Raw genomic sequence first — 16,516 nt, 5'->3', positions numbered from 1 at the left:
AAGCTGGACTTTGGTATATGTGACCATTTATCACTAAAACCACAGAATATTCAGTTGTCTTCCAGTCCCAAGAGACCAGCCACTTACCACAGATCAGTTGTGCCTTAGATCTTACACCAAAGACAATACTTGTAGCCAATCACGTAATACATTAACTAACGTTTTTTTAACTAGGAAAAAGGAATGAGAATTATTTACAGATTCAAGCAAGCATGAATTTCAGTCTGTGATTCAGAATGTTAGAGAGATGTAGTAATCTGTCAGCACTGAACGTCTTTTTAGGGCATAACTCAGGTCAGCCCTGGGGAATCTCTGCTTTTTATTTCTTCTCTCCAGCCCTTGTGAGAGTCCAAACAGCAAAGAGATGAAAAATCTTCATGTCAGCTATTTTTATTTCCCACTTCCAGCATTCAAATCGATGTGCAGAAGGCCTTGTCCCATACTTCTCCATGATGCCAGTGCTGTAGGCTCCAAACTTAAAAAGGAGGTTAATTTGAAGTATTTTTTTTCTTAGACTCTAGCCTCACTTTTGTTTTTTCCCATTTCTCTTCGGACAAAGAGAAATGGGAAATATGTCCCATTGTTCCTCTACTTTAGTACAGAGTAGATTTCACTACCCCCTTTCCTATAACTGTGCCACAACACTTTTCTTCCCTAAATCTGTCATGTATTTCAGCATCATCCATGACTCATTATGTGAAAATGCACAAGGGTTGCTGTCAACAGAAATTATGGGGAGCTTTCTACTTTTCTTTCTACTATTGACTTGGTTTCATGCTCATCAGGTGTCATCTGTGCTAGCAAAGCTATTTCCATTGTGTCTGAGCAAAGTGGGAATACATCCTGAGCAATTGCAATGGTGAAGTAGGGGCAAGATACCATGATTTTCATTTTGGAAAATTCAAGGATTTGTTTGCATTGACAAGAGTTTTTTAAATAGAGCTTCAATATAGTATGGTTGTAGATAGAAGGCTCTGTATAGTCTCAAAAGAATTTATAGATTAAAATGTATAGAAACTACCTGAAATAGCAGCAAGGAGAACAGGAGCAAAAAAATTTTTAGTATGGATTTGATACATGTTGCAAAGGTCAGGTTTGAGGCATGGGAAGTTGATTGTAATGGAAAGATTGTAGGCCAAGCAGAATGGTTTTAAAACCAGTGCACAAAGTAGATTGATTCATTAAAGTGATGTGCTAGTTTCTGGATAAACTACTTTTAATTTCCTTTGTTTGCGTAATGTATATCCAGAGAAGTTGCATTTGTATGACTCTAGAGAACATCTCCACCTATAAAAGGAGATATCTGATTCATGGCACTTGGGTAGACAATTGATTTTAGCACACACAAAGTTAATTTACTATCACAAAGTGTTTTAGTGGGGAGAAGATCAGAACGTTGCTGTCCTGTAAATGCATATTTACCAACTTGCTGTGGTCAGATGGTGGAGGCTACCTGAATGTAGTGCATGTGTAAGGGAGGAGGGGAGACCTGGAACTGTTTAAACCATTCGGCAAAACATGCTGCCTGCTCTGCATAAATGTCCTGTCCTAGGTTGTAAGCCCCATAGATGGTTTCTTTTGTCCACCAGTATTACATACAAAGTGAGATCTCCATCATATTTACTTGTCTTTTAATATAGTAATTCAGGGCATTCAAATCATATAAAATCAACATGCCTGTTGCCTTTATTTTCTGGGAGCACAAAGTAGGCTTCTTATGTTTCCCAATATGTAGCATAACTTATTCTGGTTAGCAACAGCTTGACAAGCTTAGAAATCCTGACCTATTAATTAAATGTTGTGAGGATTCACATCTTTACAGATTTTTGGACTGGCCCCATGTTTATGGGAAGTACATATTAAACACAAACTAAGTTTAAATATAACTTTTGTGTCTGACTTAACTTTGAATTTCCTGTTTGTAGATTTAGGGCTGCTTCTGTTCTTATCTAGCACATATCATAACTTGTAAAGTACATTCTCAGATCCCCTCAAAGTACACATGGGCAGAAGGAGACATAGGGACTTGCTCTTTGAAATATGTTTCCAGAATCTCTCTGCCTTATCAGCTCTCCATCTCGTTTTACTTACCACAAGGAAACACATCTTTTATTCCCCTTAGCCTACCGTTTAATTTTCTACTGCTGCTGCTGCTCTGTAACTGGGTTACTTGTTGCTTTGGGTGTATGTACTGTGTATATAGTTCCTTTTATTCAGTAGCTCTCAGTAATCTAAAATATATTGGACTACATTGTTGGGAAAGAAATTATATCAGATGAAGATTGTTAATGCAGTGTTGTTGCTCTGGCACACACACACTGTTTAAAAACAACACTAGGGAGTGCAAAGTTACAGAGTTGGGCTGTCACTCTGTGTGTCACCATACAATATCCAGGCATTGGGGTGCTCGAACAATTTTTATTGTGGGCTTGCTGATGATGGAGACCACGTATTTGGTGTTTGTTATTACTACTTCAAGCCAGGGGGTGCGTCAGCATCCCTAGTTCCAGCACCACTGCCAGCTATTTTAGGATTCTTGAAACAGTGCATAATCCACTGTTGTATGTAATCTGTGTGCTGCTACTGCAGCATAGGCATAACCAAAGGCCCTCTCTGTGAAGAGCTTCAACTGAAGTCCAGGTGAGCTAGACTTAGTCCCTAATATGTGACATACAGTTCAGCCTTATCTCTGAACTTTGGGGATATTGCTTTAAAATTTTGTCGTGTGTGTGTGTGTGTGTGTGTGTGTGTGTGTATTTAGAAGTTTCTTCATTCTCTAATACTTCCTTTCCATTTAGGGCCCATTCCTACCACCCTTGCTCAGGGGGATCATCCTGTAGCAGTTAGAAGGATTCTCACATGAGCAAGGACTGCTGGATGGGGCCCTGTGTTTGCACTGAACTGTCTGAGAAGTACTTGTTCACTGTCATGTTTGCTTGTGGTTTTAAAGGCTTGATCCAAAGCTCACCAAAGTGAATGGAAAGATTCCTGTTAACTTCAATGTGTGTTGGATCAGACCCTAAAAAATAACTTGTACTTCCCACTGTCCATACAGCTGAATCTGAGAAGGCAGCTGGGGTAAAGTGGGAGATTGTGTCCTGTTCCCATTGAGAGACTTATTTACTATTTTGTTCATGACTTTTGCAGCCCCCCATATTTTTTCAACTTTTATTATAATACATTTAACCCTTCTGCTCATTCTGCTATGCCTATAACTTAAATGATGAGTGTCCTTTACCTGTAATGCTGGTCTCATGTGTTTGGTGGTCGTGGGAAATGAGGTGGTGTTATAGATCCAGTCTCTGACACACACCACTATATCTCTTTGAAATCAGATGTGTTAAGCAATAATATAAATAAAATAAATGGCAAATTTAAGCTGCAACATTTGGTTCATCTCGATGCTGAGTGGAACTTCCTTTAGGTAGAAATACTTTGATTTCCTGTATGAGGAGATTTCATAGGCTTGTTTATTAACTGATACTTCTATGTAACTCTCTGCATTAATAAGCAACAGAACTACTGTGAAATCAGTTAATGTAATTCTGGTAATTTAATTAATTTACTTCGTTAAATTTCATTTTTTTTGATCCGTATCATGGGAAATCAGCTTCAAGATGCTCTGTTTATAAGCCTCTGCAGATTTTTTTTTTTAAAAGGAGCTGCTTTTTTTTCTGACCACATTTACTTCATATAAAGCTGTTTGTTATAACTCTCTTTGAGATCTGTTTAGCAGATTTATATCCGTTAAGCATTTTAAACTAAATTTTCCAGGTTTGAGGATAATTGCAAGGCAGTTAGTTATTAAAACACAGTTCATCTTCTGTTGGACCAGTTTTTTGTCTGTCTTGGACAAATCTAAGCCCATGAATCCTTGGACTTGATGTCCGCTCAGTGGGGCAGTTAGTGTTTCATCCATATTTAATCGGCATAAAGACTGTCTTCACATATTCAAGGAAAATAGTCGCTGTAGATGGTCCTGATATTTTTAAAATAGAATGAGTTGATTGCTTTAATTTTTTTTTTCAGAATAACACAAGCTACTATAGCCAGATGATGGCTCACAAAGACATGAAACTAGTGATGCAAATTCTGCATTAACTTGAACTTCAGAATTTGGCCCTATTTGTTATCTTTGGGTTGGAAGGGGAAGAAAACTTGTTCAAGATGAGCTAGAAAATTTGGGATGGTTTTGATAAATAGGAAGCAGATTTCCGTCTCTTTAAGGATGTGCTTGTTTTCACTCAGTAGCAAATTAATCTTAGGAAAAGGAATAAACTTTTATAGTAACCTTTTGGCAGACCTGAACCAGTTACTTTTTCTTGACTTCTTGTAAATGAAGAAAATCTGAGCAGAACTTTATTTCCCCCTTCCCATTTTACAGATCATGCAGTCTTGTCTTGTCCTAAGTCATTACATGGGGGAGTGAAGTTTTAAGGCAGCTTATAAGAACTAGAGAATGTGCTTCAGTAGTAAGGTTTTAAAAAGGAAAAGGCATCAGACTTAGAGGGAAATCGGTGTTGTTTTTAAGGTTCTCTGAGGGCATAAATGTTATAGACTTTATAAGTATTTGGCATTTAAAACAGGGTGCCTGGGGACACTAAGAGGAAGGATGGTTAGGTGGTTAGGGCACTGGCTGAGGATGTGGGAGATGTGGGTTCAATTCTCTGCTCTGCCATGGACTTCCTGTGTGACCTTGGGCAAGTCACTTAGCCTCACTATGCCTCAATTTCCTATCTGTACAGTGAGGCTAATAATGCTTCCTTGACTCACAGAGCAGTTGTGAGGATAAATACCTTTAAAAGATTGTGAAACTCTTTGAGATCTATAGATGAAAAGTGCTCTCTGTGAAATAGACATTTATTCTTCATTATAATAATAAATATTTGAGATTGTAGCTATCAGCTGGGTCGGGTCCACCGGCATCAAACCCAGGGGACAGATTGTTTTTTCTTTGCCTTTGTGGCTGCTATCCCCCTGCCCCCGCTCCTTGTTGTTAATCATTCTAGTGATGTGATGAAGTGAGCTGTAGCTCACGAAAGCTTATGCTCAAATAAATTTGTTAGTCTCTAAGGTGCCACAAGTACTACTTTTCTTTTTGCGAATACAGACTAACACGGCTGCTACTCTGAACCCATTCTAGTGATGGTTTCTACAAAGCACTGAGTGCCCTCAATTCATGGTGAAGCAAAACGCACATTGACAATGTTCATATCTTGTAGGATTGGGCTCCTACTGAATCTCTGCTTGGTCCTGAGAACAGAGGGACAACAAAATACTTACACAGCCCTATTCAGCTTATTCATGCTTCATGGTGAGCAGGTGCTTAAGTGCTTTGCTGAATTGGGACTGCAAAGTATGAAGTGTGAGCAATATGCCGTAGTGTTAGAAACATTCCTCCAGGACAGGAAGATGGATTCAAAGACCCAATACTGTATCTCTCTTTCATTTTTCCATTTCTCTGACCTCAGTCTTGTCAACTCTCATGGTACTTAATGTTTTTCTTGAAGCCCTAACTCATGGAGTCATGTGAGATTACATGAGAATCTCACCTTTCATTTAAAAAAAAAAAAATCTGGCCCTTATGGTTGCGGAGAGAATCTGGAAAGTGTGACTCCGAAAGGCTCCAAAATCAGAAGGCTAATAAAAAGTACCCCAAATGTATTATTTTGTAAAATCTCATGATTTGACAGGATAAGAGGGCTGATTCAGGAGTTTTGAATGCATGGGATTGGCAGTCCTGTGATAAGTATTTGCCCCTCAAACCTGACAGATCTGATTTTCAGCCTTGTTACTCTTGTGATGATCTCTATTTAAAACTTCTAAAAAAGTATTTGAGAGCATGTACTGAAATCTCTCTGAAGTTTGGTACTGCATATTGGAGAAACTTTTAATAATGGCTATAAACTATAAAAAGGATGATGCAGTTCCACTGGGAAGCTTTACAAGTGTGTTTACTTCCAATAAAACCTTTTTCAATGTGCATTTTTTTTCCTAAATCTGCACTTGAAAAGCAAGAACAAGGAGAATAATTGAAGAGTTTAAAATATTTGTTTAAAACTGAAAGAAAACAAAACAATGTTAAGATTAAAACGTGATCTTCCCATCTCAACACTTAATTTCTTTTGTTATGCTTGTATCTCAAGGTACAAGTTTTTGGAGGTACAGATTTCTTACCTGGTTGTCTGCTGCAGATTAAAGGGATATCTGTCAAATATTTTCTGTTTTTAATTTTGTATTATTTATTAAGCCTATAGGTGTACGTAGCATTTTTCAAAAAGATTGGGGCCACAGAATTTGCCCTAAGGAACTTAAAATCGAGAGCCTTGTTTCTGTCTGTCTGTCTCTCTCCCTCTCTTGCCATTTTATTAAATTTTGGTTTTATTGGGTTGGCTTTGGAGTATGGTTCATTGTTGGAGAGACAAGAACGAAATGGGTTGGGAGGAGGGATGTGGAAAAGGAAAGAGCAGCTGCATGATATAACTACCTTTTAATTTTTTTTCATTCTTCTATTTGTTATGCCCTCTTAGAAGCCTGTAAACAAAATGCCAAACTTTATATATAAAAGAAAGAAAAAAGAAAAAATATTGCTTTTTAGCTTCTGAGAATAAAAAGAAAGGAAAACGATTAGAGATGGTGGATTCTTATAGCTCTGATCCAGGTTTGTTAAGACAAAGGGGAGAAAAAAATCCAAACTCCCTGAAATAGATTTACAGAGGTAAATCTGATGAAGAAATTTAGGCTGGGAAAAGCAGTGATAGTGGACAAACAATAAACTATAGGAGCAGATAGTGAAAGAAGCAGCAGAACGATAATGTCACTCTTGTTTAAATTGGGACCTGTGCTATGGTGCTGTGTCATGTTCTTCTTTGCAGTGATGTAAGGCGGAGAATTCAGCAAACAATAGCTCAGGCATTTGGTATCAGCTCTTCTTCCATGTATCTGACCAAGCCAACCTTCTTCTCAAGAATAAACAGCACAGAGGCCAAGACAACGCATGATGAGTACTGGCACCCGCACATTGACAAGGTAAGTGGCAGGTTCAGAGAGGCAGAATGTGTTTTCTTTTGGGATTAAATCACTTTGGAGACTGAGTACCCAAACGTACCAGACCATAATAACAATTGCAGTTGGGAGATGTTTGTAGGCTGGTGATATAAAAGTTGTTTCAGTGAAAGGAACATGGATGAAGAATACTCCAGCTTGCCTTTGTCATATTGGGAGCACAGGACAGTATCGCTCATTTTTGCAAAAGTGTAGTTTTCCTTTAAAATCTTTGGTATTTTCTGCTAGAATTTTTCAACCATGCGATACTCTGTAAATACAGTAAAAGCTTTGTTATCCAACATGTTGGAGAAATGTGGGGTGCCGGTTAGTCAAAAATTCTGGTTAACTAAGAGTTATATTTACCAGTGGAATACCAATTTTCAAAGAATTAGAATACAATGAAATGAATAAAGTATAAAATAGTATACAGGTACTCACCAATCCATTAGTAGTACTTCACTACAGAGTGGTTGGTTCTTGAAGCACTTAAGTGTATACAGGTAAAGCTTCTATACAGTAGGTTATTGTATGACGCTACATATCACTATAGGCAGCACATGGTGTACACCCAGATCACTAAAATACACTAAAACTATACTGAACACAATTTAATCTTTCTTTGATGATTCAGAAGGCACTTCAGGATCTTGCAGTGCCTCAGGGTCATTATTATCAACATCAATTATCATTGTAGATGTAGAAAGTGTAGGAGATTGGGCTGAATCTGTAATAACCCTATAACACACTCTGGAAGCTGCTTTTTTGAATAAATCCCTGATATCAGCTTGCTTGCTTGTATTCTGCCTCTTTTGCATAAACGTAGAGTGCAGAATGTGCAATTGCATAATGTCCTGGTCAGTACACTAGTCCCGGTTACTAGATTGAAGATTGGATTGGGAGATATCAGAAATGCCAGTTAATAGAGCTTACTGGTTGACAAAGTGCCGGATAACACAGCTTTTACTGTATCAACACCAGTTAAAAGGAGGGATATCTGTCCTGTGTGTGTGTGTATATATAATGTAAATTTTAAAATAACGTGAACACAAAGGCAGTGTTATGTCTCAAAAAATATATTGCCACATAATACTGATTCTAATGTGACCTTTTTTCTTCCAATCCTAGCAGATCAAAAGGTTTGGGGTCTTGGTGTAAGATAAAAGATAATGTAACACTTAATTGTGACACGTACTTAATAACATCTGCTACGATGTTCCCATATCCCAATCCTATGCCTATAAATATTAGTTTGTATTCAGGATACCCTTGTGGTGGGACACTTCACCCATACTTAGTAGCAATAATCTCGTTCAATGTGATATATCTGTTTAAAGTTTAATATCCTTTGCTGTTGGCTACTATGGTGGATACACTGATATTGCTTTAGTAGATGGCTGTGTATATTACACTTTTTCTTCTCTTTTTGGCGATTTATAACTTTGATATGCAGGAGAATAAAAACATTCTGTAATGTACAATGCTTGTCAGTCTAAAGTTTTATAAGGACAAAAGCATATCTGTATAAATACATATAGTACTCCTGCCTCCCTTTGTATTTCAGATCGTGTTTATTACTACTCGGGCATCAAGAGAAAACAATCATACGTTCTTTGAACAAAGTGCAGTCAGGGATTCTGATGACTGAGCAGTCTTATCAAACATGTTTCTGGTTTGCACAATATGAAAAAGAAAAATATCTGATTGCTATGTTCTTCAGAGGGGCTACCCCTATCTAAGATACTCAGTAACACTCCTGAATGTTAAACAAAGCAGAAAAGTTTGTCATCTGCTCATCGCTGAGATCTGTTTTTTTAAATTGGGGGTAGATTTTGACAACTGCTTTAATAAATGGACTGATTAATCACTCATCTACCTCCCAAGTAGTGTGTTAACTACAATCTTGTAGCACTCATGCACATAAACTGGAAAAGAAAAAAGTTATTTGAGTCAAAAATAGCTTTATTTTGAGGGTGTGAGAGCAGTAGAGAGATGGCGTTTCATCTCTTCATTGTCTGTCTTGGAAAGCCCAATATGAGGGTGTTGAATGGCAAACAGAATTCTTTCTGCTTCTGACATCCACAAAGAAGCCACATCAGCACTATTTTCATTCTAGATACAGTTCTTATTAGTATCAGTTTGCGTAATCTGAGTTTTGATGCAAACAGTCTTTTCTGTACCAGTCTGCATACTTGTGCTATGGGATATGTTGTATGATAATAAACACTAGTGCTGTGCAGGAACCAGAATTTTCATCCCACAGAATGTTTTTCATTTCTGAAAAATTTTCATTTTGGATCCAAATGAAAAGTCAGATATGTAACATTTTCTGTGGGATGGACATTTTCAAAACAATCTGCTTCAGAAGAACTGAAAAGGGATTTTTTGAAAGTTTCTGGTCCAGCCTCTCCAACTAAGTGTCAGCTTGCCAAGGAAACTGCTGGGGAGTCCCAGCTGTGGGAGAGCTCACTAAATGGGCTGCTGGAGACCCTGGAGCCCAGGGACTCCTGATACCCTGGCAGCTTGTGAAGGAGTACTGGAAGTTGGACAGCCGGGGAGTCTGGGCTGGCAGGAAACCAGGTAGGGTTAGGTAGCTGGCCTGCCTGTCTGGTCTCTCTTGAATGTTTAATGGAATCAACACATTCCTGTGGAACATTTCAGTTTTGTCAAAGTAGTATTTTCCTGATGGAAAACTCTTTTTTTCGGAAAACTTTCATCCATCTCTAGTAATCGCTGTTTCAGGCCCTAGGATGGAAAATGATTTTAGCACCCCCTGTGCAGACTGGCTGAGCAAAAGGCCCTCCTTGTCCTCAGCTGTTGATTTGATACTCCAAGAAGTTGGTTGAAGGCCAGCCCTGGCTGGTTGAAGGCCACACCTTTCAGAGGTGTGATGAACCACTCAATCTCTTAAAGCACTTATCAACCTGTACAGATAATTTAAATACTTAGGCATCAGTGCAGTGGCGCTGGAACGGTTTTTAGAGTGAGGGTGCTGAGCTGCATCTCTCATCATCTCGGGGAGGACGCGGACAGGGGTAAAGCGGCAGAGGCTGGGGCCACAGCAAAGGCGGGTGCAGAGCCCCGGGTGTGGGGCTGGCGGTCAGGCGGGACCCTGGGGCCAGCAGCAGAGCCCCCAAGCACAGGGCTGGTGGCTGAGCGGGACCTGGGGCTGGCAGCTGAGTGGGACCCAGGGCAAGCAGCGGAGCCTCTGGGCAGCAGCAGGGCAGGCATCCAGGACCCAGGGGTGCGGGTGCAAAACCTGGGGGTGCTGCAGCACCCCCGCACCTCTTCTTCCCGTATCTATGCATCAGTGATGTGCAAGATTTATTTTACTGCATGTTCTGAGGAGGAGACGTGACTTTTTCATGATCTGATTTTGGTTATGATGATAGGTTTATTGAGTGATTTTGTAAACATAGCAGGGGTCTTTTATCTCTGAGATCATAGCTTATGACCTTTGTGAAGTTCTCAGTGGATTGAACTGAGTGAATCTTGGTTTTGAGTTTAGTTACATTCATTGTTTCCAAGGGGATCTATGTAAATAAGCAGAACTCAAATTACTGGTGAGAATGCCATATAGCTAAATAAATTGGGAGTTCAGCAGAAATTTAAAAACTGGAATTGCTCCAGAATCATGGCCCACCTGAACCAAGAAGAACCAGATCTAAGATTTACAGCCATCCAAAAGCTTATCAGTGCCTCACTGTCAGTAGGTAAAAGTTATTAGTAGGCTGGCTTCTAAGGGCATGACTTGGACATCCTTGATTAGAAGTCACATAAAGAAATATTTCTTACTAGGAAAAATACTTGATATTAAAAGGTTGCATGGAATAATAATAATAATTAATAAATACTTGGCTCTTATATTTTGTCCATGTTTCTGACAGCATCAATCAAAGCTGTGGTAGTCACTTTTGATTTGCTGAACTAGGAACTGATGCTCTCATTAGCAAAGTGCTCATTCTGCTGTACTGAACTTCAGATGTTGTGACAGGCTGACGTTACTTGAGGTAGCCTCAGTTTAAATTAGGGCAGTGCTTCAAGATCAAGTGTAGAGCCATTGACAAAGCAATGATAATCCGCACCAGCTTTCTGAATATTGTTAGTTAAAGAGGTCTGTAAATACAGAGTAACACTGATGGGGAGGATTTATACAGTGCAGATTACCCAAAATGATACTAATAAGAACAGTATCTAGAATGAAAATAGTGCTGACGTGGCTTCTGGCAGTTCCATCACATGCTCCAGTCTGTCACAGGGGACACCATCCTATCAGAGATCCCAGTTCCATGAAATGCAATGACATCATATGTTTTCACTCTGACTCTCCTTATTAGTCTGTTCTCAAAAGAATTGTTGCATCTTCACCATCCCACAGCAATTTTAGGTTACTACAAATCTGTAATAAACAGAAGAAAAAAGTGTCTGTGTGATGCCAGAAAGAAGAATTACTCAGAAATGGTAATTAGTTTGAGGGTTGCACCATGCTTTTTGTCAGTTTTTGAAGATGTAACTGGAGGTGATTTGAATGAGAAAATACATAATGTATTTTTGCTGCTGCTCTGCACGATGAAACTTTGTCAGCAAAAAATTTTGAGAAGCTGTGTAATAAGTGAACATGTAATAGGAATACAGTACCCCAGGCCAATGTTTTATATGGAGATACTATATCTTTTTAACAATGACTTTTGCTTAAAACTAATGAAGGTAATTTGGACTGCTACAATCTATTAATGTCTCAGGCAAGTCACCTATCTGGTTTTAAGATTCTACTTGATAAGTTTATGGAGGAGATGGTATGATGGGATAATGGGATTTTGGTAAGTAATTGATCTTTAAATATTCAGGGTAAATAGGACTAATCCCCTGAGATGGGATATTAGATGGATGGGATCTGAGTTACCCAGGAAAGAATTTTCTGTAGTATCTGGCTGGTGAATCTTGCCCATATGCTCAGGGTTTAGCTGATTGCCATATTTGGGGTCGGGAAGGAATTTTCCTCCAGGGCAGATTGGAGAGGCCCTGGAGGTTTTTCGCCTTCCTCTGTAGCATGGGGCATGGTTGACTTGAGGGAGGCTTCTCTGCTCCTTGAAGTCTTTAAACCATGATTTAAGGACTTCAATAGCTCAGACATAGGTGAGGTTTTTCAGAGGAGTGGGTGGGTGAGATTCCGTGGCCTGCGCTGTGCAGGAGGTCGGACTAGATGATCAGAATGGTCCCTTCTGACCTTAGTATCTATGAATCTATGAATTTTTGGAGACCATTTTTTAGGCTGTTTTTCAGAACAGAGGTCAGCTAGAGTTTACGTCCTCTGCAGCTTATCTTCCCCGCTGCCTCGGGGCTTATGGCTCGGCTTGCAATCTAAATGGCCCAAAAAAGCTTCTGCTTTTTTTCTGAACCTGGATTATGTCAAGTGAAACTGATGATGCTCACGCTCGTTCTTAACTAAGGTATAGCAGAGAAATACTGTTGAGTTTTCCCTACCTTGTAAAATAAATGTCATCCTTTTTATGGTCATCTTCTCTTAGGCAGTTTTTCTTCAGACATACCCTTCCACCCAAGGGCTAGAAAACCGCAGCAACTCCCAACTCAAGTGTTACCTTAGAAGGCAAACCTCCGTCATGACTACTGTCCTTGACTAATACTTTTAAAATACAAATAGAATTCCACAGCCAATGAACTTGTAAAGTACAATAGGAAGACTTTCATAGAACTTGGGTAGGAGTACTCGGAGTGGGGGGAATAGTAATATGGACAATTACTGTGTTCAAATGATTATGGGTGAAGTTTACATTTCCTGTTGTAGCTAGTGATTTTCCATTTGTTTCCTGGCTGTGTGCTCTTCACCATCAAGAACACATTACCTGGGTATATCTCACTTAAATAATTTCCATGTCATTGTGGGGGCCTCAGGCACTGGTGTGGCTCCGTCCCTCCAGTTCTCTCCTTGTGGCACATAATAGTCTGGTCTCTTGTGGACTGTAATACTTTCGTCTAATTTTGGTTGGTGGGTTAAATGTGTGGGTTCTGGGTGGCGATGGTGGCCTGTAATGTGCAGGTTAGATGGTCAGACTAGATGATCTGGTGGTCCCTTCTGACCTTGAACTATATGATGCTGTCACAGACATCCTCCTAGATGCCAGAGGAGGCTGAATAAGATTGAAGAGTATAGCTGCAATTCCAAGAGTATTTTAATCAGTGAAAGTGACAACAGGCTGGGAGAGAATATTTAAAAATTAAAGGAAATGAAACTCTGGTCTCCCTAATGCAGAGCCCCCTGCCACCAAGGCTTGGGAGCAAAGACAGGTGAGGCCTTTGGTTGATAGCACAGTGTGCTCCTTGGAGTTCATCTAGAATTGTTCATCCCTGTGCTGAGGCCAGTACCATATCATTTGAATTCTATTCTGAAGTCCTCAAAATAAGGCTTTAGTAGGACGTCAGATATGCAGTCTTTGTGCTGGGATTTCACTTTAGTGAGGTTCCTCCCGGGGAAGGAATTCCATGGCTTTGGTAGGCTCAATTTGCATTAAGACTGTTCTTCTGTTCCATGGGCTGGGCCCGAAAGGAGTGTCTTGTGTGAATAGCATGTGGGAATACCATCTGTGCATTCTGTCATGAAATGATCCAAAATTCAATGAAAACTAACTTTAAAAATATACACAACAGACCATGCTGGCAATGCTTATCCCTGTCCTCACTAGTAATCGTACAAGAACCCTCTCCGAGTGCTGTCATGATAGTCTGGGGAGCTTTCAAGGTAGAAGTGTGTGTGTGTGTGTGTGTGTGTGTGTGTGTGCACGCACGTGCACATGTGGAAGGAGAACAAGATGAGCTGGTTATTTTAACCCATTTGAATGTTGACACAGTGGAAGAAAGAGCTGTAACTATAGTAGTTATTGATTGTCCATTTTTGTCTCTTTTCGTACATTAGGGTGTATTTTTGAATTCTGTAGCTACTGACTATTATTGTCATGTGTTTACAGCTATTTGGGCATTATATTTGTTCCTTCTCTCCTGCGTTCGTTACTATTTTCCACATTTGTTTTGCATCAGAAAATTAATAATGTGGTCATTTAATCCAGGCAGCAGATGTCTCTATTGAGGCCACACCTAGAATTTGCAAGTTATCCTGTCATATGGAAACTAATTTATTTTCAGCAGGACAATCTGTTTTCTTTATGAAAGTTGTCTAAGGCTTCTCTGTATTAGCATCCCAACAATGCACATACAGAGCAGCCAGCAGGTTGCATTTTTTACTGTTCCCATCCATCTGTCCTTGTGCATGCCTCATTTGTCATCTTGCAGGTAAACTGTGGGCTGTCAAGGGAGCAGATCTGCTATGCAACTGGCTGAGTGGCTTTTGTTTTTCTATTATTAACAGCAACAAAAGTGTAACATAGTTTTTAAATGCACCATGTAAAATGTAGTGATTTTTACAGTTGTCCATGAAGTTCTGTCCCCTTGTGAGTATGCATCTCAATATAGCCTTTTATTATGTAATCACATTATTTTTTTTCCCAAAGAACCCTACCTCTCTCATTTCACAGGAGTGATGCACAAAGGACAGAAACCAGTTATCTGAATCTGATATACTTCCCACGCCATCAAAAGTAATTTATGGCACAAACAAGGCTCTGCCATCCCTGTCTATCCTGGGCCACTCTTTGCGTGTCCTCATTGATGTTAAGTCTCAGAAGTTTTCCATCTCTGATTAATGTTTGATGGAGGGATTCTTTTGTTTAGCCCCTTTTACATGATCCTCCAGCTGCTCAATGACACACCCTCGCATGGCAGATGCTCTGGCTTCTTTCTTAACATGTGGCCCAGATATTTTCATTACCTTTTCCAGATAACTTTGGAGATGAGGAGTTGAACACTGATGTATTTCACCATTTGTTATAAATTCATTCAATTTAATATCTCTTATTTTCCTCAGGCATTTGTTTTTAGAATTCTAGAATAGTAAGACTGGAAGGGACCTCGAGGTCACTAGCCTAGGCCCCTGTACTCATGGCATTTAGTCATCTGTCTGTACTTTTGGTAGATTTCCAGTTTTCAAATCCAATTGTTTAAATGGAAACAGCATTTGAGTTGAAGTTTTGTCATTTGGTCTTTAACTTGTAGATTTTTTTAATGACCAAATCTTGTTTGTGCTGGTGATTGCAGCTACTGCCTTGCTAATTCATGACATTATTTCCTTCTGGAAACCCCCCATTTGCTTGCACGTTACTGCCAACGTATGTGAATTGACTCACGTCTTGTATTTCCTTTCTAATGTAAGACTTTAGTTCGGAGTTGCTGGGGATCTCACAGATTTATTTCATAACTAATTATTAAGAGTCTTTTTTGCATAGCTGGACAGTCTTTGCTTGCATGTTGGTTGAGCTGTCACTTAGAGCTATGTTGTCAGCAAAATCTAAATAGTCTGAAGTCATGCAATGCCTGTGTTTGCATGTCTACACTACACCGACATAGCTATGCTGGCATAACCCTATACAGTAGACACAGCCTACGCGGATTGGTGTTTTTCCATCAGTGTTGGAACCTCACCTCCCTGAGCAACAGTAGCTATGCAAAATCAGCATAGCTTCCATCTTCCATCAGCATAGCTACATCTCCACTGGGGGTTAGTTTGGCATAGGTTAGTCAGGGGGTTGTTTTTTCACCTTTCTGACTGATTCACTTTTATCAGTCTAACTTTTGAGCGTAGACCAAGCCATAATGAAGTCAAATGGCAATGCCAAACAGTAGAGGTGAAAGACTGCATCCTTGTTTGATGCCGGTGTCTATGTTAAACCATTCACTCAAGTCTGTGTTTACTTTAATTGTACAAGCTGCACCTTGATATAAAACCTTGATGATATTAGCTAGTTTTGTTGGCATACCATTAAACCTCAAGGTATGTCAGAGAAAATTGGGGTGGAGACTGTCAAATGCTTTCTTCAAATCTGTGACGTTTATGAGAAATGGGTTTTGTTACTCCATACCCTACCTGATTACTCTTAGGGTGAAAATTTGGTCAACTTGTGATCTACTGGATCAAAATCCAGCCTGCTTTTTGCTTAGCTTAACTGCTTTCTTTCTTCTACTTAAGATGATCTTTCAGCAACAGGCAAAGCCTTCTGCAGTAAGTGTAACACCTTGCCGGTTGTTAGAGTTGTTTTGATTACCTTTCTTTGGTATTTTGACAATAATGACATTTTTCCATGGTCTTCAAGGCTTTTCCTGGTCCCATGTGTTATTGAAAAGTTTGGTGATTTTACTGATGATCTCATCGGCACAAACTTCCAGAATTTCTCTTGTCTTCACCTGCAGCTTTCCCAGGTTTTCACTTTTTAGTGCATCTTTTACAATATGTTGATATCTATTTCTGGATGTTCAATTTCTTTGTCAAAGTCACAGTTTCTTTTGGCTTTGGTCATTTTAACACCTCTTGAAAGTGTTCTGCCCATCACTTTTTTTTTTTTCTGTT

General features: G+C 39.5%; 1 protein-coding gene across 9 annotated transcripts in view; it reads left to right on the top strand.

The window, feature by feature from the left end:
- Positions 1 to 16,516, top strand: part of OGFOD3 (2-oxoglutarate and iron dependent oxygenase domain containing 3) — a 90,915-nt gene that overhangs the window by 33,053 nt on the left and 41,346 nt on the right. For 6 of the 9 annotated variants that reach the window (XR_006275721.1, XM_043497421.1, XM_038371499.2 and 3 more), the window contains one exon: positions 6,876 to 7,029. The exons of 2 other annotated variants lie outside the window; for them this stretch is intronic. Coding sequence is in view for 6 of the 7 variants with exons in the window: in XM_043497421.1 (XP_043353356.1) it covers positions 6,876 to 7,029 (154 nt within the window). In the remaining variant the exon portion in view is untranslated. Of the gene's footprint in view, positions 1 to 5,222; positions 5,315 to 6,875; positions 7,030 to 16,516 lie in introns of those variants that run through there. One more of the 9 variants, XM_043497423.1, reaches the window with a different exon arrangement.

The sequence above is a fragment of the Dermochelys coriacea genome, chromosome 14 (genome assembly GCF_009764565.3).
Source record: "Dermochelys coriacea isolate rDerCor1 chromosome 14, rDerCor1.pri.v4, whole genome shotgun sequence".
Classification (NCBI taxonomy): domain Eukaryota; kingdom Metazoa; phylum Chordata; order Testudines; family Dermochelyidae; genus Dermochelys; species Dermochelys coriacea.
The sequence above is the reverse complement of the archived record's forward strand: the minus strand, read 5'-3'. Positions and strand labels throughout refer to the sequence as shown.